Source organism: Diadema antillarum, unplaced genomic scaffold (genome assembly GCF_040938485.1).
Source record: "Diadema antillarum isolate AM-2024a unplaced genomic scaffold, OU_Dant_1.0 seq00000827_RagTag, whole genome shotgun sequence".
NCBI classification, from domain to species: domain Eukaryota; kingdom Metazoa; phylum Echinodermata; class Echinoidea; order Diadematoida; family Diadematidae; genus Diadema; species Diadema antillarum.
The window spans coordinates 645,369-671,499 of NW_027271704.1; the positions used below are offsets into that span (position 1 = coordinate 645,369).

Genomic DNA, 26,131 nt, shown 5'->3' on the forward strand with positions numbered 1-26,131 from the left:
TAAGTGGCGATTGTGCAGCTCACGTTTCTCCTTCGCTTTGTACTGTAAAACAGATATCTGTCATGCAAATTGTGGAGAATTAAAGTACCTTATTTCATATCACCTTGAGAAATATTCCAAGTTTCAATTGCATTTTTTTTTGGCATTGTATACACTGAAGCACCATTTCAACCTTGATATGTTAATACATACATGTAATTGGTCAGGTAGAGTATTGTACCTTGTATAAAGTGTCTAACATTAAACATGATCTAAATGATATTTATATGACTGTTTCTTATAAACAACATTTGACAGTCTTATGTAACATTTTCAAATATCCAATGGAAATTGATTTTAATCAAGTTGAGTGAAATGAGATGTCATACCCATTCAATGATCTCTTGGGCTGTGGCATTGAAAAGATACGATTATATGATTTCCATTAAAAATCATACTAGTACATGATTGAGGTGTCAGCATAAAGTATTAATTCACAATAGAAACAGACTAACACACAGACACACATGCACACATCAATGTCATGCAAACATGAATAGACTAATGGATCTAAATGTAACTGACTGTGAGGCAAAGTAAATTGTGAAACATTGCGATTCTGCAGTCACGTACTGTACATTACAGACTTCTTCACCACGGCTCCATATTTATCATAATATCAATTTATTGAAAACATTTCTCTCCATGAAAATCTCTGGCTAAACCAGGCATATGTACAAATAATCAGCTGATAAAAATTCCTGACTGAATATTTTAACATTGTACATGTATAAGCAAAATACCATTAATCCTATATAATCAATGCTGTGATTACTTCAAAGACTACTGAGTGCAGCAACCAATGTTGACTACTGTAGGCTTCTATTGCAAACATGGACACCCCAGCAATGTCCTTTTTTCCACACATTACACTTCTCTCTCTTCATCTCCATAAGTACATTCTTTCTCAAAACAACTTCCAGTGAATAACTGATCTCTTGCAGCACACAAAGTTTAAAAAGATCACCAGTTTTCTAAACAGGTTACATTAAAATAATATAACATATTTATATGACAATAAAACCACTTGAAATAAAATATTACCATGAGCTGTATCATCCATCTCCAATTCTTCAAGAAAAGAGTAAACATACTACACATACATATGTTATTTCCTGAGAATCATACAAAGATGCCCATATCTACTTATGAATGCACTAGTAATTTGACATGTGAGTTTACAAACCCATGAGCACTCCTAGTTTAAAGGACACACTGGACATGATGTCACAATGATGCTGAAGTGGGTCTCATTCTTTCTTTGATGATTAAATTTAGTTGTTGCTTTGAAAAATACACAAAGTTGAGAAGCTTTCCTTTGTAACCATCTAGCAACCATGTACCTCATACGTAGTTGATTCTAGACGGGATTCTCTTCAGCAGTCTTTATTATACACAGTCAATGGTTGAGGAGCTAGGCTAATGAATGCTTCAACCTCGGCCCTGCCACAATCTTAAAAGATAGTTTGCAATCTTGTAGTAACTACACACCACTGAGTTACCATCTCTCAGACGATATCTCTCCTTACTGCCAGTATTGAGTACTACCCAACATTTTCTCTTCACTTTTCTTTCTTGTTTTACACATGAAAAATGAAAAACAAACAAAAAACAGGGTAATGCGTGAATATTCAAACATGTGGTATGTAAACTAGATGACAGGATAGTGGCTACTGGTGAACAAAGAACAATGAGCTTAGAATAAAACACAGTCTGAGTACTTGATTAAGACTTTAAAATATCTACATTCAACAAGACTACAAGCTGAACAATGCTGCTTTTCAAATTCATCAAATGGCACACTTAAGTGATAAGCTGCAGATGTTTTCATATAAAGACATTTTAGAGATTTCAGGGAAAACAAAGTATGAAAAGGCATGGACTCTTAATGCTACACATATCAGGCTGACAAAACAAAACATTGCATAACACTGCTTAATTTCACATCATGAACATATCTAAATAATGCTCTATAAATATGCTTGCAATACACAATTAAAAACAGTGTAAGGTCTGGAACAATCACATGCATTTGGCAAAGCTATACAGTATAATGTACAAAATAGCTTAAAACACCACAGTAATAGCCTTGGTGGGTTTATTATGTGAACTTTAAATCATGCCACTTTCCACATGCAAAATTGTCACAGTATCAATGAATGAATTCATAGAGGAAGCCTCATACTGAGTGCTTTATGTCACTGCTGACCTTAGAGGGATGGTAAAGTTTTGGTTGAGACGGGGCTTCAGGTTTTAACTTTTTGCGAGATAATTTCTTCATATATGAAATATTAAAGAGCATACGATTCAAAGAGGTTGATAAGTTTATTTGATGAAAATTAGTTTGGAAATGGCAGAGATATCAAAAAACAAAGTAAAACAAAGTGGTCCTAATAAAAGGTGGGACCCATTTTTTATTAGGACCTCTTTGCTTTTAGATATCTTGGTCATTCTTAAACCAATTCTTATCAAATAAAATTTTGATTCCCCTTGGAATTGTATGCTCTTTAATATTTCATATATGTGGTTTCTAATTACCTTGCAAAAAGTTAAAACCTGAATCCCCATCTCAATCAAAACTATACCATCCCTTTAAAGACTTATTTTAGCAGAGTATTTCAAACTAGAGTTACCACGACCCTGTCCGGACAATCTTTTTCACACTGTCTGTTAAGACAGTCCATGGAAAATGTTACTCAAACATATTCGTGGTAACTTTTGCCAAATTCTGCCCTAGCCAGCTAGGGTACTCACCTCGACATTACTGCAACGAGGTCATGACAATCCTTCTGTTAAGATGCTCTCACAGTAACATTCTGCTTAAACACTCAACACGAATGCACAATAGTCCTGGCAGAATGACAAACCCATCACATGCATAGACTGTAACCACACCCCCTTTGCACCTCAATGGGTAGGTGTAATGGAAACCTACCTGGAGAAGATTTTTGGTGTGTGTCTCTTCAGACAGCACCCCTTACTCTCTCCTGTGGTTTTATTGCCCGAGGCGAGGAATTTTGTTTAGTTGTCCCAAAGTTGTCGGAGTAAGGTCTGTTAAAACACATTATTACACTGGCATCTACACAAAATTGGCTAACCCTCATACTGGTCTTTCACACAGTACTGGCTGCCATATACTGGATTCCTCACAGTACTACTGTGTTACACACATCTCCACACTGCAGTGGCAGACCTACAATGATCTCCACACATTGTACTGGCTGCCTCATACTGGTTCTACATGATACTAAATGTCTCAGACCAGTTTCCACACCATTCTAGCTGCCTTACACTGGTTCCCTCACCCTTCTGGCTGTCTCATACTAGTTTCCACACTGTACTGGATGTTTTACACTAGTATTTAACCCGTTGAGGACAAGCTAATTTTGCTACAACACGCATTTCCCACAGACCCCTATCCGAGTATACTGGGGACTTGTTCTCAACGGGTTAAGCCGTACAACTGGATTCAATGCCAGTGTGTTGTGTAATAATTCTAATCTCTAATGAGGATTATGTTACAATGTTGTCAAGCCGCATCCATCCTCTTTGCAAATGTGTATGACCAGGCCATACTAGCCATTTGTTGAAATCAGCTTAGAGGAGATGGTTTAAACACAAGCCAGTTCACATAGGTTGAAGAAACCACCTGGGCTCACACACATTTACTCCAAATCTTGAAATACATCATGCTTAGAAACCTACTACTAGCACTGAATGTTAAATCTTCACTCAACTGAACTGAAAAGAGACGAGACTATTGTCAATACTATCATACACCAATACTCATATAGGTTTAGATTTCAAACCTATTCACAGAGCAAACTTCCTCTCATTATTCTGACTGAGATACTGTAAAACGAGGAATGTTCGCGTGCATTTTAATTTCGCGAGCGCCAAGATTCGCGAAATTAAAATGTACGCGAAAATTCTCGTCTACACTATATGCATTGAATGCCAGTGGCATTTCATGAAAATGTCATGCCGCAAAACAGCCGTCGGCTCCAATTCGCGAAAAATTCATGCCGCGAATATATCATGTTTTACAGTATGTCCTCCCGTTTTTTTGAGAGTGACCAAACAGTATACAGAGTGTACTTTGATTATACATCACTGAAAGTTTAGCAAGACTACTCTGAGTAGAAAAGGGGATAATGGAGCATATATCTTTGTTAACATGAAGGATGTCTTCATTATTTCAAAACACATTCTGTGCCACACGACTAGGGTCACTCCCCTTAAGGAGGTCATTTAGCACCAGCCAAGTATCTTGAAACACAACCTTACATCAGTATTGAAAGAATTGCACTTTTTATTTCTCAATAAAAAGACTTCTTCATATGCCAGCTAGCTCTCACTCTAACTCTCAGCTTGTAAAAGGTACAGTCCAACATTCTGACATTGCATAATGTTAAGTTATGATTTGCACCAAGAATGACACATTTTCAACTCCATGATTTCAAAGTTTGGCCTTTCAAGTGACCCAGCTGCCAAGCCATCAAATATTCTTCACATTACTACTTTATAATAAAATACAAGTGCATTTCAACTGCAAAAGCTTTCAGTTGCATGACTATCAATGTGTGTATATACACTGTAGGCCTACATATATACCACATGGATTTTAAAGATACAGTGCATTCAAGTTTTTGTTTTCATTTCTGGCAAGAAAGATCCAGAGGATTAATATGACAGTTGTTTAAAGCTAAAACATAGTAGGCCTACTTGTAAAGGGTCAAAGTTCATCTTGCATGAATTCAAATTTGCTAGCAAGATATGTTTAGCAGAAACCTCTACCAAGAAACTTGTATGGCTGACACCATTTACCAGGATAATGAGCTAGTTTTTGAGATTATGAGTTAGTTTTTTTAGTATTTTGAGATTAAAGTGTGAAATAATAATGTATCCCTAAAGCACCAACCACTGTTAATATATGATAATCAAATCGTGTCCAAGCAGCAGTATTGAATCACATCAAAAACAACCTGCAGACAATTCACACTTTCACGCATTCTTACTCACTGTGTGTTAAAGGGATCGTACAGTTTTGGTTGAGACCTAATTTCAGGTTTCTAACATTTTTCTGTGAAATAATGAGAAACCTCTTGTGAAATATGAAAGAGCATGTTATTCTATGAGGAATTCAACATTTATTTGATGAAAATTGGTTTTGAAATGGCTGAGATATCCCAAAAGAGCGATTCTAATAAAGTGTGGGACCCAAACTTTATTATGATTGCTTTGTTTTTCTTTGTTTTTGGATGTTTCAGGCATTCCAAACCCGATTTTCATCAAATAAACTTTGAATTCCTCTTAAAGTGGCATGCTCTGTACTATATCATAAGTGTTTTCTTGGTATCTCGCAAAAAGTTAAAAGCCCAATTCTCATCTCCACCAATACTGTACCTTCCCTTTAATCTAGCCAGCAATCTTTCCTACAGGAATGTAGGAATCAATCAAGTTATCAAATTTTTCTTACAAGTCTTAACCCATCCTCCAAATGGAGAAGCATCAACACCTTTGGCTACCAACACTGAATCAAATGGAAGACAATTTTGACACTGAAAGAAAATAACTAACAATTTGGGAAGTAGAATGGTGGTAGAATTTGACTCAACACTTTCACAGCAAAATCTACCCCAGGACATGCTGCACAAAGATGATACTGTGTAAAATTCATTAAAAACTGTTACAACTATTTAGAACTAAAAATTAGAAATCCTCATAAATGATTGAATGTTGTAGGTGTAATTACTGAGCTACAGTACCATGGTAGTTCATCCGTGAATGACAGAAATTACTTAGTAATTCATAGTATTACAAGGACCTGGAAATTTAAAGAAAAAAAAAAACAACTATTGCAAACTGAGGAGAGTTTCTCATATACTTTGCTTTCTCTGTCTTGTCAGGTGGGAAGTAAACTGGAGGGAGCAAAGAGGGTAGAGATGGATCATCACCAGCTATGTCAGCCATGGTAGAATACAGCAGTCAAAGACAGTCTGGTTGCGATGCCACCAAGTGTGATTAACTCCTGCAATACCAAACTGGTGCAGACTTCCTCTAGAGTCCAGGGTCTTCAGGCCAAAGTAGTCATGGATGTAAACCTTTTATTTCACATGGGGGCAAACAAAAACAATGTGATGATTGTAGCATGGATAGTTTCATCAAAGGTCTGAATTTACAAGTCTACGTAGTACATCCTCATAAACTTCTCTTCTTGGCAGCACATGTAGGTTTGTACAGCCTGTACTACAGCAGCTTGACTACGGTAATCTAAACATGTTCCTATAACTGCATTCTGCATAGATATCAACATCCACACTGCACTGTGTAATACAGGGTAACTATAAAGTTATCATTCTTGAAACCAAGACTGTACTTTGTTTAAACATCATCTCCAAGTACTTTCAGAAACAAATCATCACACTGATTTGAGATTCATTCATAGCCACTGCTTTTATATAAACTAAAGGATAATTGTTGAATGTAGAAGGCATCACCAGGGCACACAGCTCAGTGTTCACAGTGAAGATGTATAGGTGTATACACATCATCATAATCTTTCTTCAAAGCACCCAGATGAGCAATATCTCATCAACAGATCTCCGGATCAACTTTGCCTTGAGAAACTGAGAGTGACAGTGACATTGACAGTGACTGTCATTTCCTTCTTCAGGATTACAACCCAGCAGAGAGTCATTCAATCCATCCCTTCAGGCGTCCAGTTGAAATGGGCTTAGTATGACAGTGTCACCACCAGGAATGTCCACAAACCCTCAGTCTCTTTGCTCCCAACAGACTTCAACCACACTCTCATAATCTGGACCATGCCTACCTAGCCATCAGCAATTCCTAATTAAGCTACCAATAACGTTCCATTCCATGTAGAATGTATCATCAATAGTGTGGCACATAGCAATACATTCCACTTTCTCAAATTTTATGAAGCAACCTAGGTCTCACATCTCACACATTGTCTTGTAATACATGCAAGCAAACAAAACTAAATATTTGAACATGGTGTCACTTTAAACTTTGTTTTCAAAAAAGGATGTAAATATACAATATATGCCATATTTCTGTAACAGCTGGTAGATTTCTACCATATTCTTTTTTTTTTATTACTAATTTCTAAGCACAAACAGACTCGTTAAGAATTACCATGAATCATCATAAGATGTAAAGAAGCAAAACTACAATGCTTCTAACTTCATTTTGTTTCAGTTATGACTGACTTTGCAGTATGTGAGATTGTGTACAATAAGGCCCTATGAGGAGATGCATAAGAAATGTGGAAACATGAGGCTATAGTGTGACTATAGACTGAACACATACCTCTTGTTCTTTCATCTCCACAATGTTGAGTTCCTTGTCATAGGTGGCAAAGTGGCTAAAGAGGAAAAACACAATATTTGGATTTAGTGTCAGATTTCCTGCACATGGAGTCAAGACTTGAAGAGATCAGATAAGACATTCTTGACGTCATTCTAAATGCTCCTCTGATAGGTGAATACAACAAACAAACTTTATAGCCTCTTGATATGGGTCAACTATAGCAATCATAACATGATTTTATGTAAAAGTTGATGTACATGTAGCATTGATAGATCTTCTCTGTGTTAGCCAACTTATGTGTCTGCATCACTGATTTTATGCCTGATATGATATGGACTGACTGGAGCACTGTCTTTACGTCACAGCTAGAGGCATTTACATATTCAAAGAGAAGGCACAACAAGAAACTTGGGGTCTAGCTCTTACCCGGGTACTGCAAGTTCAGCTTCCACATATTCTTGCAGACTATTATCTTGGAAGAATACAGCAAACTTTGAGGGACCTCTAGAAGGGGCACGGAGTCTACTGGTATATTTCTAGCACACTGGCAATAATACCTGCCAAGTTTGTAGAAATTTTGACCATGTATGTGTGAAAAGAACATCAAAAGGTAAAAAACTGGCCTCAAGTTGGTTGACTCAGTATCTGACATAAACAAACTTGCACTAAAAAATGTTCTACAAGATTTGTTTTTAAAAGATTCTCTAATCTGGGGGTTCTCCTGCCCATCATCCTAGCTGTGTATAATACCAGCAAATTTCGGTGACAAATTTGACCATATGTTTTCAAGAAGATGAAAATGTGAAAGTTGGCCCACACTTTGATTCCCGCGTCAGGCCAAAATGTAACACACATCAGGACTGTTCTTATTCAGCTTGAATGCCATTACCTGACATAGTGGCACTCAATTATGAAAACTGAGGGGACTATTGTATCATGATAAGAAAAAATGATGCACGTTTCTTGCTATCCATCGAACAAGAAAGTTGAGAGAGAGATAGAAGTAGTGAAAGGAGCTGACCTGGATTGCCATGGTGTTATCACTCCATCATCTGGTCCTCCCAGCATCACCACATTTTTCAATTTCAGGAAATTTTTCCTCCATTCTGAATTAAAAGACAAACACACAACAGTATTTACCTACCAAGGAAAGAAGATTTTAAACCTTTCTTTAATAGCAGCTACAGATTGAGCAAGAACTGTCAACATATTCAAGAACTATATAACATGCATGTGAACTTTGCTCACTTTTGTGACTCTCATATAAAAATGGTGTTTTATGCAATCAGAGAATTTTTGATAACAAAGTTTGGAACTTTCTGGATTGTTGAGAGTGTGTAAGACTCTTGATTCTAGATTGTATCAGCCATGGACACTCCATACAATGTATGGTGAAGAGCTGTAAGTATTGACATACTACTGTAAGAGGTCAAAGTCCAGATTCAGTAAACAAGTAGTATTATCCACTGGAGACAGTCAGCATATCATGAGTGAGAAAATTGTATTGATCTCACGGGTAATATTACAGTGTTTTATTTCTACATGTATCTCCTTTATTTACTCTCTCTCTCTTTGTTTGTATAGCCAGTCCACCATATTGTTCAAGCATTATGAATACATTATTTCTTGTGCGGCCATTTTTACAGAATTCCTGGATCCGCCCCTGCAGTGTACATAATTTTGTTGTCATTTTCTTCCAACAGTCTCTCATCATAGCTTATCATAAGCATTCAGATACTGTACAGATGTTGCACAGCTGTATGCATACAGATAAGCACTGCACTAAACAGTTGATAACTCTAAAATTCTTCATCTGCGTAACACTGAAGCTTGGACCCCGTTTACAGTGCGGAGCTGGGCCGAGCCGCGGCCGAGCCCAGCCTCAATTGCGGGGCCGATCCCCGCAATTTTGTCCGTTTACACTGCCGGGCTAGGCTGCGCTTTTAATTCAAACCTTTCCATATTTGTCGTAGTGGCACTCTGCTTGTAAACAAACGCAATTTGGTACATGTATAGTATGGTTTTCAGACCCTTTGACAACTGGATTCCATGGCGACAAAGTCGCAGTTCGGACAAAGGCCTTTGCCGAAGGAAAAATCCTTTGCAGGACAAAACCACCTAAACTATACTAGTTTTCGACGTTGAGGGGGTTAATATCCTGAATAACTAAATAGTACGGGCAGAGGGTTTGGAAGCCAGACTAAAATTGACCGCGCATTTGGCCTAGTTTGCGTTCACACTGAGAAAAGGCCGGGCTCGGCCGCGACTCGGCCACAGCCGAGACCATCTCCAGAGCGTGGCAAAATGCGTGGCCAATTTTGGCCCCGCTTTTGTCCTTTTGCGCGTTTACACTGAAATGAAGGTGGGCTCGGCTGCCTCGCACTGTAAATGGGGTCTTAAAGACTGTGAGAAAGAATCAACAGAAGAATTGTGCAGGTCATTTAACTCTCTAGTGGCATATATTCATTTATAATCTCATTCTGGTTTGCTTGCCCTGTGCACCTGTGCAGTGTGAGTCTACATTGAGACACAAAAGCAGTGTTCTGAGTTTGAAAGGTTTAAAACAGAACAACAACAAAAAGACATGTATAGTTTCATTAGCTTGAATCTCATTTTCCTACAAGTAAAAATATAATGAAGAAGATAACTGAAAAGGTCCCCCACTTATTTCATGGAGGCATTCTTTCATGTGGCAGTAACTAGTAATACATGATCTATTAGTTGTTGTTTTTTTATTGCTGGAAGAAAAAAAACATAAAATTTCATCAGAGCAAACTAAAACCTCTTTCCATTCAGTGTATCTTTGTTAAAAATGTTGAAAGGTCTCATTCCGCAGTGGTTTGGATTCTAGCCACACACTACAGTTACAGTCCTTGGACATAGCTTCTTATGTTTTGTTTTGGAATGTTGCCATGTTGGATATGCCATTTAAAGTCAATATTCTGTGACCTTTGACCTTAGTTTTTCTTGCTTGCTAATTCTCTTTATATTTCCATTCATTCTACCATTTTATAATAGCATTGAACAATACAAGTTTGTATGAGCTGAAGTTATGGCCAAAAAGGCAGATTTGTTGAAGTTCATTGACCTGCAGGTCCGAGGGTTTTGCCCAAACCTAATCAGTGGATCTACACCTCAGTGGGCAGACCGAGGCAAAAATGTCATAAAATCCATTAAATAGTATTTCTCAATCAGGTTAATGATAGCAGGGGCATACAGATGGACAGATGAGCACCCTGAAAACATTGGAGTAAAAACACAGATTGTCAGAAGGGCTTGAAATTCACCTTTCACCAATTTGCTTGCAATATATCAAAAGGGTACATGGCCGGCGCAGCCGTGGGGGCCGTGGGGGCCGTGGGGGCTTGGGCCCCCACACTTTTTGTGCACCATACAAAGGAATACATAAGGTGTCATCACTTTCGGCCCCCACACTTTTTTCAACCCGGAAGTACGTAAGTGGCACTAAAATAGAAATAGATAGAGATCTTGAAGTACTGAGCTGAGGACCTTTTTTTTTTTTTTTTTTTCCCGCTTCTCACGTGAAGAAACCCGGAATTGCTTGTTAGCTCATGAAACCCGGAAGTGGGCCCCTACACTTTTGAAAACACTGCGCCGGCCCTGGGGTATACCAAGAAACTGTTTGGCTGACATAAATTGCTGGTTTAATGAGCTGTTTTGGAGAATTTTGAGATCAAAAGTGTACAATATTATTTATAAGGAGTACAAGGTACCCAACTTTTTATTCCTGAAACTCAAAGCTATACTATTGGAATGCTAGTATTAATAGACTGTAAACAGACAAGAACTGTACCCATATGACTCCCATACAATCATGGTTATATGCTAAAAACCTTTTGTGGTTGTTGCCTTTATCAATCTCTTCAGATGCATTAGTCTTGGTGATATCTTGACTACTGATATTGGAAAAAAAACTACACAAAAAACACAAGAATATTATCAGGTGACATAGGGCAGAAAGAATCATGGCCCAGTGAATGCTGATGTCATAAACAAGCAATACCTGACTCAAAGGGTGCGTTTATCAACTCTTTTTTTCGGCAGAAACAGGTTTTCCAAACAGCTTTCAAGGAATTTTGACGAGTTGATAAAAGCAAAGCTGTTTTGAAAGCCTTTTCGGAAAGCCTTTTCCTAAACAGGTTTCCTTAATAGGTTTTCAGAAACCTGTTTGTAAAAGCGTTTTGAAGTTGATAAACACAAAGCTGTTTTGAAACGGCTTGGTAGTCTTGTACTGCGATTACGAACAATGCACGCCTTATATGACCTCTTCTCCTCGGGTTGAATTGCGCAATGCAGCTGTGCAGTGACAGGCCACTTATTGTGTTCGCGAAGAGTTGATAAACGCAACTATTTCGGAAGCCGTTTCTAAAGGGCTTCGGAAACGGCTTTTGAAAGCCCTTTAAACAGGGGAAAGTTGATAAACGCAGCCAATGATTCTTGAGTACAAATGTGTACTTACCAACACTCTCATTTTGAGCAGACTGGTTGTTCATGACTGCAAGAAAATCTGAGCTTCTTATATACTCTGGCTGGTGGTATGGGTCTGGAGAGAAAACATTCACACTGCAACTTTGAAATTTTTGTCATGTCAGCTGCCTATGGATACACTGTAGATACATGGTTGTTCTATACCTTGAATCTATGAGACACACAAAACTCACAATTATGTGGTATTACAATTTGTTTGATACAGCTCATGGACAATGAAGAAAGATTACCGGCACCAAAGTCTTTTTTGTTCTTACATAATTTTACTACTCATCCACCCACATGCTGGTATATATTATGTATTCTCTTGATGTTAGGTATATACATATACTTCAGCCAAAGATATTTCATTCCCTCACAAGCAAGAGTCCTCTGGCTATGCCAGTATAGGACATTATTATCTGCACTTCCATAAACCTTGCCTTTCCCCACCCACACATTCATTAAATCTTGTCATCATCAGTTGTTTTTACCCCTTTCTTTCCCTCTACTTTGCTCATTTTCTGTATTACCACACTTCCTTGTTCAAATTCTTTCATTATTTACGATCAGATCATTTCCTTGTTTTGCTTTCTTTGCTAGGCTGACATCTTCCTTCATGCCAGAAACTGAAACAAACATTAATTACCAGACAGGGTAAAAACATGACACCAACGACCTATCAAATCACATCTTTTTTAAGGCATGTAATTGATTAAACATGAAGTGCCATATACATGTATCAAGAGGATCTATTGAAATGAGCTTTCTTCTCAAAATCTGAGGTATACAGACTGAACTCAAACAAGGAGAGAGGAATGGGCAGTGTTGTTTGTGCTCTTTATAATTCAAGATGTACACTATATGAGTATTTACCATATGGGTGAATGGAGGGGGTGACAGTTCTACAATATTCATTTCTTATGAAAATGATCAAAATAGTTACTGCACAGTTGTATGTATGTATGAAATCTGAAAACAAATGAATTTGTTTGCGAAAAGAGCACAGAATAGGCTTCTTGCTGTATGAAAGGTGGATGTTACACTTTGGTGTCAAAATGGTATAGACTCTTTTTCTTTTTTTCTTTTTTTTTTTTTTGGGGGGGGTACAAGCTCCCACAACAAATGAAATCATTGAATACCACATTTTTGTATGTGTTTAAAACAATGGATATATGACATTTTTAATTTTCTGCTCTAAAGATCTCTTTAGTGTGGTACAAATAGATAAACAGGAATGTTTGACTGGAGAAGTGGAAATACTCTGAGTTCCTACTGAATTCAGACAAGAAGAGACTGTCTGTTTACGGGCTGCGATACATGTCAACATGTTTGTGACTATAAAAGAGTGCCCTTTTTCCTACAACATCAGCTCACACAGATTTCGCAACCATCCAGCTGTTGTAACTGATTGACAAATTGCCCTCAACTGTTGTACATTATGAGTCCATGAAAGGTAATTTGTTAACCAGTTGCAATAAAAACAACTCAATGCAACAATTAATTCAGCTGTGTGTCAAGTACGAGTCTCTAGTTTATTATGGGTCTGGTTTCTCTTATTCAAAGTGTACCCAAACCATCACTAGGATCTATTCTTCTTAATAAAAAAATATGTTGTCAGATTGTGCTAAAAACATTCAGTTCTTACTAATGAAATACTTCAGAATTACATTATCACAAACTTAGAAGTGACACATTTAAGTACACAGGCTAACTTTAGACAATTGCAGTCATTTATGATCCAGGTGGAAAACTACAGTATGTCATATTGCACCATTGTGACAATCTAGGACTTCATTTTTTTCTCTTCTTTTCCACAATACATACTGGTATTACTACCAGCCATTTACCTTGCACAAATCATGTTTTGGGGCCCATTAACAAGCTCTAGCTGTTTCAAAGGGGTCATGGCATTGATTTGTTAAACATGTGCATGTATACATATACAGTATATATTCGGATAGTACACATTGCTTTTATTTTTTATTGTATATACAATTGTATTTGTAATGTACCTATTTTTTGTGTCAAATAAATTGAATTGAATTAAAAGGACAAGGGAAATAAACTGATTTTTGGCCCTCACTATGCCGTTATCTTTACTATGCCCATCATAGAAATATCTTTTCCTTTCTTTAGTGAAACAGCATCATGTCTTACCATTCCAGTATTCGCAGACAGAGATATCTTGTCCAAAGAATGTATCATAACATACTCTGTATGATGGAGGAAACAAACAGACACAAGAATAATGAAAGTATGAGTGACACAATATGATGTCTTCAATATCATGCTCCATTTGACAAGTTAACGATGCACATTGGCACAGGTCGAACATTCCCTTACAAGTAAAAATCATTGTTGGGCCAGTGACTTTTTTCAGGAACGGACCACTTAAAAATGGAAGAACTGGGTACCTATGTACTGTACTCACTGGTCCGACAGGCATGTACTGTAAGACCAGGAGATATACTGTACCTTGCTGGTAGAACCTGCTGCTCGGCTCCCTAAAACTATGAACCTACATGACTTTGTTCGAGTTGTTTGTTGTCTTTTTCTATGGGGGGGGGGGGTTGCCTCATTAGCTGTGGGAGGAGGACTTTATCTCTATAATCACTCTCAGTCGCTATGCACAAAGACTCAAAATTCAATATACATGATCACTCAATTTTTGTTAATAAATTACAGCATTTCTACAGCTATTTCAACATTACTCTCTCAATAGATTTTCCTTAGCAATCCTAGGATGTCACTGGTAGAGAATAGCATTTAAGGTTATTTTCCTTCAAGGGTCTTAGTATTAAAGTGAACAACCCTACACAAACACAGAATACAAAATGAGAATACTGCTCTTCAAATTTATGAAGTTCTTCCGTCGAGATGTTTTCATTGCAACTGATTGACAAATTGCCCTACATCGACGTAAATAAGTACTGAATTGATCAGTGTGTTAGTAGTAGCCATGATAAAAAATCATGGGCGTACATACTCGAGCAGGATTCGAACCCACGACCTCCTGATCACCGGACAGGCGTCATCTCCACTAGACCACCGAGCTTTCGCCCGACAGCAAGTGTTGGTTTGAATCCTTATAGCATGCAGCGGGTACTGCTTTGTTATTCAAATTTATGAAGTTCTTCCGTCGAGATGTTTTCATTGCAACTGATTGACAAATTGCCCTACATCGACGTAAATAAGTACTGAATTGATCAGTGTGTTAGTAGTAGCCATGATAAAAAATCATGGGCGTACATACTCGAGCAGGATTCGAACCCACGACCTCCTGATCACCGGACAGGCGTCATCTCCACTAGACCACCGAGCTTTCGCCCGACAGCAAGTGTTGGTTTGAATCCTTATAGCATGCAGCGGGTACTGCTTTGTTATTCAAATTTATGAAGTTCTTCCGTCGAGATGTTTTCATTGCAACTGATTTACGTCGATGTAGGGCAATTTGTCAATCAGTTGCAATGAAAACATCTCGACGGAAGAACTTCATAAATTTGAATAACAAAGCAGTACCCGCTGCATGCTATAAGGATTCAAACCAACACTTGCTGTCGGGCGAAAGCTCGGTGGTCTAGTGGAGATGACGCCTGTCCGGTGATCAGGAGGTCGTGGGTTCGAATCCTGCTCGAGTATGTACGCCCATGATTTTTTATCATGGCTACTACTAACACACTGATCAATTCAGTACTTATTTACGTCGATGTAGGGCAATTTGTCAATCAGTTGCAATGAAAACATCTCGACGGAAGAACTTCATAAATTTGAATAACAAAGCAGTACCCGCTGCATGCTATAAGGATTCAAACCAACACTTGCTGTCGGGCGAAAGCTCGGTGGTCTAGTGGAGATGACGCCTGTCCGGTGATCAGGAGGTCGTGGGTTCGAATCCTGCTCGAGTACAGTATGTACGCCCATGATTTTTTATCATGGCTACTACTAACACACTGATCAATTCAGTACTTATTTACGTCGATGTAGGGCAATTTGTCAATCAGTTGCAATGAAAACATCTCGACGGAAGAACTTCATAAATTTGAATAACAAAGCAGTACCCGCTGCATGCTATAAGGATTCAAACCAACACTTGCTGTCGGGCGAAAGCTCGGTGGTCTAGTGGAGATGACGCCTGTCCGGTGATCAGGAGGTCGTGGGTTCGAATCCTGCTCGAGTATGTACGCCCATGATTTTTTATCATGGGTACTAACACACTGATCAATTCAGTACTTATTTACGTCGATGTAGGGCAATTTGTCAATCAGTTGCAAATACTGCTCTTACTGTGTAATGAGTTACATTTTATACTATTACAAAAAGAAAAATGTAATTCCTACATGACGCCCTCTAATATTCAGTTCTGATAAAATACATCATGACAAAAAGAACTTCTATTATGGTCATAACACAACACTAATTGCAAACAGTACATTGATATTGCAGTACTGCTTATTATGAATTGGAAAGTTTATAATGCCTTTACCACTCAGACTCTGAAAGCACAGATTCTGTACAAAATAACATGATCTCTAGTCATAAAAATGTTATGGAACTTGTTTGTATTGCTACATACAAATATAAAGCTGATAACTATCTAGGAAAGTTTACTTTGGCTGCATATCATATCAGTCTTTTTTTTTTCTCCAAAGGTGTAAAGAGCAAAAATCACGTCACAAAATCAGTGCAGCAATGCTACGGTTTATTCAATGGAACATTGAGACATTGACATTGACATACAGTTGTAGTTTCTACAAATCTTCTGTCCAACTTTCTCATCTCAAGTCTGAAAACTGCTGAAACCTGTTATTCATCTTGTTTGATTCTTCAAAGCCAACTTGAATGATCTGCACTTCATCTTGTATAACAAGACAAAACAGAAAATATGGAAGAATCCTTTTGACATTCACTTACCTGTAAACCTCGTAGCGACTGTTAGGAAGCACTGGAACATAACTTGTGTCTTCACAGAGAGAAAAACAAGAACCATTCATCAATTTCATTAAAAAAAAGAGAAACTGAGGGGGAAAAAGCTGACTACAATTGTGCATGTTTATTCATTTATATGTGTGTGTTGTGAAGTAAAAATCGAACTTACAAATGGAGATAAAATCACTGAAACGTATAATGTATCAGATTTCTATGAACAGGATTGAGTTTACTCACATTTTCATGACTAGTCTGGTTAAATGGAAATTTTTCCATATTAGGTACCAGGACATTAGGAAAACAAAGTGAAACAAACAAAACAACAAAGCACAAGATATCAGTCTTATCACAATCTCCACAACGTTAATACCACTGTTGTTCTCCCAAAACCCTGTACCATTTTTTGAAAGAAAAAGTGCACTATACTCAGCTTCTAAGCTCTTTAATGATCTCCCTTTAACCCTAACTACAATACTGTAGGCCAGGCTATTTAGGTAGATGATAGAGCCGGGAGGGGGCCTCCCAAGCCCCCCCCTCTAGATCTCGGCCGTCGACCGCATGATCGCGACGAAAATTGGCACACACATTGCCTATGACGTAATCTAAAGTACCATGAACTTAGTTTTTCAAAAAATTAGCATTTATGTGTAATGATGCATGAAATCACACAATCTGGTATAAATCACCAAAATAAACCTCAAAACAGGCACATTAATTGTGTATAAAAAATATTCTTTTTAGTGTCCTTAGCAAAGGTAAGAGAAAAAAATTGTGCCGTCAGAAAAATTTCCTAAGTATTTTATTGTTTTTTAATTTATTATGTATTTCTTTGTTTTGTTGACTTTGTTTTCCACTGTTTTTTCGATGAAATTTGTCCGCGACATGTTATCAATTGATTTTAATCAATAAAACCCCAAAATAATAATGCTTTTATGGAATTTGCCTGTAAAGCACAGTTTGCATTGAAATTGTACACAAATTCACGTTTTTGAGCAATTTTGGGTCTGACAGGTACACGTATGTTATTGTATGTGCAACTTCGAACCCCGCGCCCGGGCATCGCAAATTTGGTGTCAAAAGATGGTCCCCCCATAACATTTAACAGAAGCTTTTCAGAGTTAGAGTACTGCGATGTCAAAGGTTTTCCAGAAAATTTTTAATCTTGTTGAGTTTTTTACCTCTGGTTTTTAACCCTGGGCCATAGTACATGCAAGCCTGTCTGTGTAAACGCAAGAAAGTAACTTGAATAGAATTCATGGCTGGCTCTAATCTTTGGGCAAGGGTTAAGTCTTCAGACAAGTAATGATATCAAATTACTATAGCAGATATAAAAAGAAAGTGAGCTGTGTGATTTTAAACAATTTATATATCAAAGTGCTAATTTTGTACTTTTAAATATTTGCTCACAGACAAGTCTTGTCAATTCAATTGACCACCCCCGTGTCTTGTTAATGCTTGTCCACCACTTTGAAAACTCTTAATCTGTTTGCATTGTGATAAAATGATTGCCCATATTTCAAACCTTTGTATGTCTGTATAATTCTTTTCCTCAGTTTACATTTTGATTTCTTTTGTTCATCATACTTTCATGTTACAAGTTTCTGATTATATTTTATTCATTGTAAACCTGTTTGTGAACGTGCTTTGTATTAATGTTCACGTCCTTGCTGAAAACCAGCTAACAGCTGAAAACATGCTTTTATCCATGATGAAATAATGTCAATCAATCAATCAATCAAAGGTTGCTACTGGATTAAAACTTAAGTTGAGTATTCTACTTGAGTGTACATTTATGTACATTTCCCAATATGGGCAAGTCCAAGATAAGGTCCCCTCAGAAGGTAAAATTTCATCTTTGCTCAATATTGACATGTTTGGTATCATTTTGAAGCTTATGAGTTGAAGTTTTGATTTCCGTGGAGGAAAAAATGATATTATGTAAATTTATGCAAATTTCAAGGGCTTCATTTGCATGAATATGAAACACAGCGTTACGTATGGGACATTTTTAAAAATTCATATTAATTCAAAGGAAAGCAAATAATATTTTATTAATATGTGGACATAAGAAGTTCATCACATAGTTTAACTTGGTATAAAAATTTAGGGATTATGCAAATGATTATGCAAATTAGCTCGTGTCCTATCATGAGATGTCCCATACGTAACAAAATGAGGTCATTTTTTTAGGTTTTTTCTGAAATTGCTAAGGTTATTTCAATGCCCTTTTGGAAAGTTCTAATTTATTGTTTAGAGAAATTAATTACCAGAGAAAAAAGAAAAAAAAGTGAAAGAAATATTTTTTATTAGGCATTGAAATAATGTTACGTATGGGACAAATGCGTTACGTATGGGACATCCTCATACATATTGCATGTGAATGCATGTAGCTAGCTGGGAAGGTCTCTCAGTACACAAATGGTCAATCATCCTGAAGAAAGCATCCCAACATTGTAGCTACTTTTTGAGTTATAGACACTTGAAACAATACATGAACTTGACTGAACAATTTTCAGAAAGGGGGAGGGGAAAATGGCAAAATACACAATGAAAAAATCAGCATTAAAGGGATGGTATAGTTTTTTTTTTAGAAATGGGGATTCAGTTTTCAACATTTAAAGAGATGATTGGAAACCAATTATATGAATAACTTAAGAGCATAAAATCCTAAGACTAGAGGAATTCAAAGTTTATGTGATAGAGATCCAATTTGAAATGGTTGTGATATACACGTATATGGAAAAAAACAAGTAAAATGATTTTTTTTTTATTGCAAGTGATACACAAATTGTCCTTATTCAGTTTTCAGTAGTAGCCACAACAAAATTCATGGGTATACATACTGAGTTGTGACTCTAATCAATGACCTGACTGCTAGACAGACATCATAATATCTCAATCACTGGGGTTCCACGCAGCAGGTATTGCTTATTTATTAAACTTAATATTTCTTGTGTCAAGTTGTTTTTTATTGAAACTAAATGGCAAACTGCCTTCATCAATGCAAGTAAACACTTTAAACTATTCAATTTTTCAGTAGTAACTATCCTGATAAAAATAGGGCATATATACTCAGGTTGGTCATAAAAAATATAGAATATGATTGAAGGTGGTTATGATGGTAAATATCTGGGGAATATTGTTCCCTTGTCAATCAGGATCAGTATTTGAGTTATTTCAACTGATTCCACCTCAATGATTATGCAAAAATTTGTTTAAATGGGCATTTTGCAAAATTATTTTGCAAAATACCCATAAACATGGTTCTCCACACACTAAACGAATGGGGGACAAAGGGCATGCATAACCAGGTTGGTCATAAAAATATAAAAATATGATTGAATATGATTATGATGGTGAATATTTGGGGAATATTGTTTCCTTGACAATCTGGATCAGTATTTGAGTAGTTTCAACTGATTTTACTTCAATAATTATGCAAAATACCCATAAACATGGTTCTTCACACACTAAATGAATGGGGGACAAACTGTCCCATACGTAACTGTCCCATACGTAACACGTCATGTCTGTCTTTAATTAGATCCTGTAATTAGAGCTTTTTGCCTAATGACATGAAACTTACCTGTGATAATCTTGAGTGTTGTGACTTTCATCACAGTGAGTTACAAGTTGTAGAATGATATACTTTCAGAGAGTTTTGAGGTTGAAAAAAATGTTCAAAAAACCAAAATTTTTCTGGTCCCATACGTAACGGCACATATTTTCTCTTCTAGAATAGAATTGTCTAGGTAATTTTTCTCAATTTTTTACATGATTATACTTCTTCTAGATATCAATCACCATGATGAAGTTCAATATGATCAAAGGCCATTAACACTATTTTTCAGGTCATAAAAGTCTCTGAATGTCCCATACGTAACGTGCGCATTATCTTGGACTTGCCCATATATACCAGCACTCACTATTTCCCCATCATTCTGCATCATACCTAATAATAGATTGGAGACAAAACTTAGGAGAAGAGAGGAAAAGGGGTACACTGGTAGAAGAGATCATGACACAAATAGTCTTACCTCCAAACTGGCCCATTTGAGGTGATGACAGAAGAATCAGATTTTCCACATTGTGATCATCCATTTTTTCTAAGATAGCTCTACACATCAAACCACCTGAAGGTAAGAATTGAAGTTGTTCAGAATAAATGTTAAAAGTGTCATTGATATACTTGACACTGACAAATTGTAACTGCAGTTTGCTTGTTTTCCATATCCTTAAAGGGATGGTATAGCTTCTTTTTTGAGATCGGGCTGCAGATCGTGTAATGACAAACCTCTTATAGAATATCAAACAGCACACACTTCTAAGAGGAATTCAAAGTTTATTTGCTTGAAAGTGATCTTGAAATGGCTGAGATATCCAATAACCAAGAGTACTGGACTAATAACAGGTGGGAACCAACTTTCACTAGGACCAATTTGGTTCATCTTGTGTTTTGATATCTCAGCCATTTCAAAACCAATTCTCATCCAAATAAACTCTGAATTCCTCCTGGAATTGCACGCTCTTAATATTTCATACAATTGCGGTTTCTAACTATCTGGTACAAAGTTAAAGGGATCGTACAGTTCTGGTTGAGACCTAATTTCAGGTTTCTAACATTTTTAGGTGAGATAATGAGAAATTAATCTCATATGAAATATGAAAGAGCATGCAATTTTATGAGGAATTCAATGTTTATTTGATAAAAATTGGTTTTGAAATGGCTGAGATATCCAAAAAAGAACGATTCTAGTAAAGTGTGGGACCCACACTTTGTAACGATCGCTTTGTTTTACTTTGTTTTTGGATGTTTCAGTTATTCCAAACCCGATTTTCACCAAATAAACTTTGACTTCCTCTTAAAGCGGTAGGCTCTGTACTATATCATAAGTGTTTTCTTGGTATCTTGCAAAAATTTAAAAGCCTAATTCTCATCCCAACCAAAACTGTACTATCCATTTAAAATCTGAATCATCCATCTCAACCAAAACTATACCATCCCTTCATTAGATCTGTACATAGTCAATATTTGCTGGTCTGTTAAAGCTGAACTATAGATTGTCTTTGAGAGCTTATTTCACTAGTTGACTTATGTAACAAAGTGATGCAGACAAATACGTTCGAGTTTATGGAGATGATACAAGTGGCATGAAGCAGAGATGAGCCTTTCTTCATGCTACTATTTAACAGTGAACAAAATATTATCATTAAGTTTTTCACATCCCTCTACCCAACCTCAAAAATAAATGCAAAACAAGATTTAAAAAAAGTGGCCATTAGATGCTAAAACCAACAAAGGCAGTGTCTTACAATTGTAACTACAATGTATGCACAATATTATGATGAATACAAGTAATCGACTCAAACCAAGAAGTATGCATGTACCCAATGTGGTTCTGCCATTTCTAAATCTGAGAGAAGACTTTTAAAATTCACACATATCTATCAAGCCCCTGAGACCATGCCCCTGGTTCTAAGGTAAAACATTGGTAGAGTTCTGACCTTGAGAATAACAGATGAGGTTGGTCCCATTCTTTGCTTTTGACATGGCATCATGAAGGGCTTTGTACCAGTCTGGATACTGGTTCCAGAGCTTCCCTAAGCTGCTGTAGTAGCTGTATACATCAGGGACTGTCAGGATTGTCCCAGGGTGAGCCTGAATGTGCAGAGAAAATTGTTAAGATATTTTCGCAGGTTTTAGAATTACTCACATCAGAAATATACGAAAAAATTTCTGCGTTTACAGTATATGGGTAACACTGTACAGGTACATTAGTAGGCCGCAGCTAAAGTTACAAAACAGACTTTGAATTTACCGTGAATTTTCCTCCTTTAGGACAGGAAAGGCAATAGATCATAGAGCAAAAATGTAGCCATTGGTATCAAAAAACATTTTTTTTTTTTACAGTTATCGACAGTCTCACTCTTGAGTTATCATTAACCCGTCGAGGATGAATCCTGAGAATACTCGGGCAGGTGTCTGTGGGAAATGCATGTTATTACTTATAACAAAATCAGTGTCTGTGGGAAATGCATGTTATTACTTATAACAAAATTAGTGTCTGTGGGAAATGCATGTCATAACAAAATCAGTGTCTGTGGGAAATGCATGTTACACTGTATAACAAAATCAGTGTCTGTGGGAAATGCATGTTATCACAAAATCAGTGTCTGTGGGAAATGCATGTTATAACAAAATCAGTGTCTGTGGGAAATGCATGTTATAACAAAATCAGTGTCTGAGGGAAATGCATGTTATAACAAAATCAGTGTCTGTGGGAAATGCATGTTACACTGTATAACAAAATCAGTGTCTGTGGGAAATGCATGTCATAACAAAATCAGTGTCTGTGGGAAATGCATGTTACACTGTATAACAAAATCAGTGTCTGTGGGAAATGCATGTTATAACAAAATCAGTGTCTGTGGGAAATGCATGTTCACAGCAAATCAGTGTTCATTCAGTCTGTCCTCAATGGCCAACAGGTTAATACACTATATGTGACCGTGCACCTCAAAACGAACATAAAGTCGCACACACTGATTTTGCATGAGGACTGAAAATAAGTGAAATGGGTCAACCTTGCCAATCTTGACTTTTTCATATTTTCTGAAAGAGCAGGTCTTCTTTTACATCATGTCAAAATTTGGTATCATAAAACGGGCAGGAAAGTGTGTTTTTTTAGCAGTTTATCTCGAACATTTTTGGTAGAATAGTGTGATTAGGTGTGTCTTTAGAATCCCTCTTTCATTTCTAAAAAAACTTGTCCACACTCTTCACTTTTGACTCTAATAACTTTTGAAAGGATAGTGCTACTGCTTTGAACGTTGGGATTAATTATGGACAGAATGTGTTAATGAGGCATGCTCAATTTCAATTTAATCTGATAATCCCTTCATTGTTGTTACTCTGGTGGTTTACTTTCTGTTTTTTGTCCCATTCATCGCACAGCCAGCACGGTTAGGTAAAGATTAAGCGCTTGAATAGACACTGTACTTCAGAGCCTCTTTTCTCAGTTCACACTTTTCCTGAGTTTGTGTTTTCTTTCCAATATTTAGATAGGTTAGAAGAGTCCATTCGATTTGAGTTATACATCATTTTAAAGCTTAAAGTCTGCTCTTTCAGAATATGGTCTTAACTAAAAATTCATGTCTGGCGACTTTGTGTTTGTTTTGAGGTGCACTGTCACATACATAGTTCTAGGCCTCGTACAAAAACTACATGTACAGTGTACGAAAATGAGAGGGTACATTGTAGGCCTATTTAGTATTATGCACTAGATCTAGCCTGCACAATACAAGATTTGTATGTGACAGTGCATCACAAAACCAACAAAAAGTCGCACATGGTCCCTTGATTTTACATAAGGGCTCAAAAAAGGAGAAACGGGTCAACCAAGTCAATCTTGAGTTTTTACAATTTTTTTTTCAAGAGCTGTTCTTCTCCAATATTTCAAAGTTTGGGATCACAAAATGAATGGGAATGCATGTTTCAGCATACTCAGCTCAGATCAGATTGTCTACAGCGTCACAGGGCCCTTTGATATCATTTCTTGAAAATTCTCTCGTTCTGCGTGTGCATCTCCACTATGTGCAAAGTCTATGGAGGTTGAAAGAAATCCCCAGCTCTGACAAAATGAATGGCAGTGAATCAGAATGGAGTGGTGGACTATTTCGCGATAATGCCAATTTCTATCACTAGACATCTAGACTATGTAAGTAGTGTAAGTTTTGTCTTTGTAGTTAAATCTAAGACACATTAAGTGATTACTTAATTAAATATATATTTTGGAGCAAATTGCCCACCCGGCAGAGAGCTCCACAACTCTAAAAAAACAACAACATCTACAAATGTATACCTTTTCAATCATACCACGCAGGAAGTGCATTTCCTTGGCACCATCCAGCATGCCATGAACGATAATCACAGGCTTGTAACCCTCCAAGCTTCCCAACAATGTGCTAAGAAGCAATAAAGACGACATCACCACCAGACTCTGGGACTTCATTGTGATTACGGCTCGCTTGATGAGACAAACTGCTAATTGCTTCCAAAAGGAGAACACTCTCTCATCACGAACGAGTGTTTGTCACAGCTCTTGCTTGCCACTGCAGTTGAACAGGATCAGGACTGGAGCCACAACACTTACACAGGATCGGACAGGGTCAGTCTCGGCCCGGTAGCTACTGTACTGGATGGATTACTACAATACCCGTCGACCGTCGTTGCTGCGCTGCCCGACCGGCAGCGTCTTGCGGCGGCGGCTAGCGGCTTGTCTTGTCAGATGTAATAAAGAGCATAACATCGAGCGTATTAAGCCCTGCTATGTAGAACGTACTCGATTACGTATTGTACTAGTATCTCAAGATGTGCCGTCTTTTGCTATTCCACTTGTCAGAAACGATGGTTTTCAGAGTTTTGCACGAATTATTACGCAGTTTGTTCGTGCTTCTTCTATCCTCTTAATATTCACAAACTTACATATTCGCCATTTCCTCTCGATATCACACAGAAACAAACTGTATCTTTTGCGTATGCGCAAGCTGCATGCACTTTTGGCGAGGTACTAGGTGCGTGCGCGTAAGTACGTCAGTAATGCGTGCGTTGCCGTTTGGCATGGCATGCATAACGCGCTCGCACTGGTTGTCATGTGACCTTACGATTCGAATCACATGACATATAAAAACGATTGCGAAGAGGGCCAATCAGAAAACGACGAGATTGTCACACCCACTTGCTGCCCCTAAGCCCTGTGCTGTGGGAGCACAGAACTATAATATAACAGTATCCTTCCTTTTTTCTTTTTTTTCTTCATTATGTCGAAAATCTTATGGGGCTCACACCTGTAAATAAAATGGAATGTCCCAGACCCCTTAACAAATTCGTTCCAAAGATACCAAAATAAATGAAGAAAAAATTAATTAAAAATCGTTTGGCATAAAACGGAATAGCTGCAGATATTGGGTATGAATTCCTCTACAAACTGCATTTTGGTTTGAAGAGGAAAGTTTTTCTCATGGAATTTGAAGGGACTATATTTCATTGGGTGCGTGTACGGAAAATAGGTGATTTTGTGAGTGAAAAGAACTCGTAGTCTGGCTTTGCGGACCCTTGGACAGAGTTTGAGCCAAAGAAACTGCCTTGGAAATTTGATGGATGACAGGGTATAGCTCACTTATCCAGATTAGTGAAGATGAAACACCTCATTTCTCCCAGCTATTTTACAGAATTTTTTGTAATTTGAATTTTAACACACGTCTCTATGGGGAATTATTTACCCGTGTGTCACTGTGAGCCCTATACGTAAGATGGCCACGAAAAGTGAAACGCTGGCGC

At 37.3% G+C, this 26,131-nt stretch overlaps 2 protein-coding genes across 2 annotated transcripts in view; both read right to left on the bottom strand.

The window, feature by feature from the left end:
• LOC139740030 (uncharacterized) overlaps nucleotides 1-26,131 on the bottom strand; it is a 166,165-nt gene that overhangs the window by 119,905 nt on the left and 20,129 nt on the right. The gene's annotated exons all lie outside the window — the stretch shown is intronic.
• On the bottom strand, nucleotides 5,270-24,968 carry LOC139740040 (lysosomal thioesterase PPT2-like). Its single transcript, XM_071650633.1, has 9 exons — nucleotides 24,654-24,968; nucleotides 22,297-22,450; nucleotides 20,829-20,924; nucleotides 16,777-16,825; nucleotides 14,023-14,078; nucleotides 11,855-11,938; nucleotides 8,396-8,480; nucleotides 7,375-7,429; nucleotides 5,270-6,143 (listed from the first exon to the last, which is right to left on the bottom strand). The coding sequence occupies exons 1-9, from the start codon at nucleotides 24,801-24,803 to the stop codon at nucleotides 6,000-6,002; spliced, it is 873 nt and encodes a 290-aa protein (XP_071506734.1). The 5' UTR covers nucleotides 24,804-24,968; the 3' UTR covers nucleotides 5,270-5,999.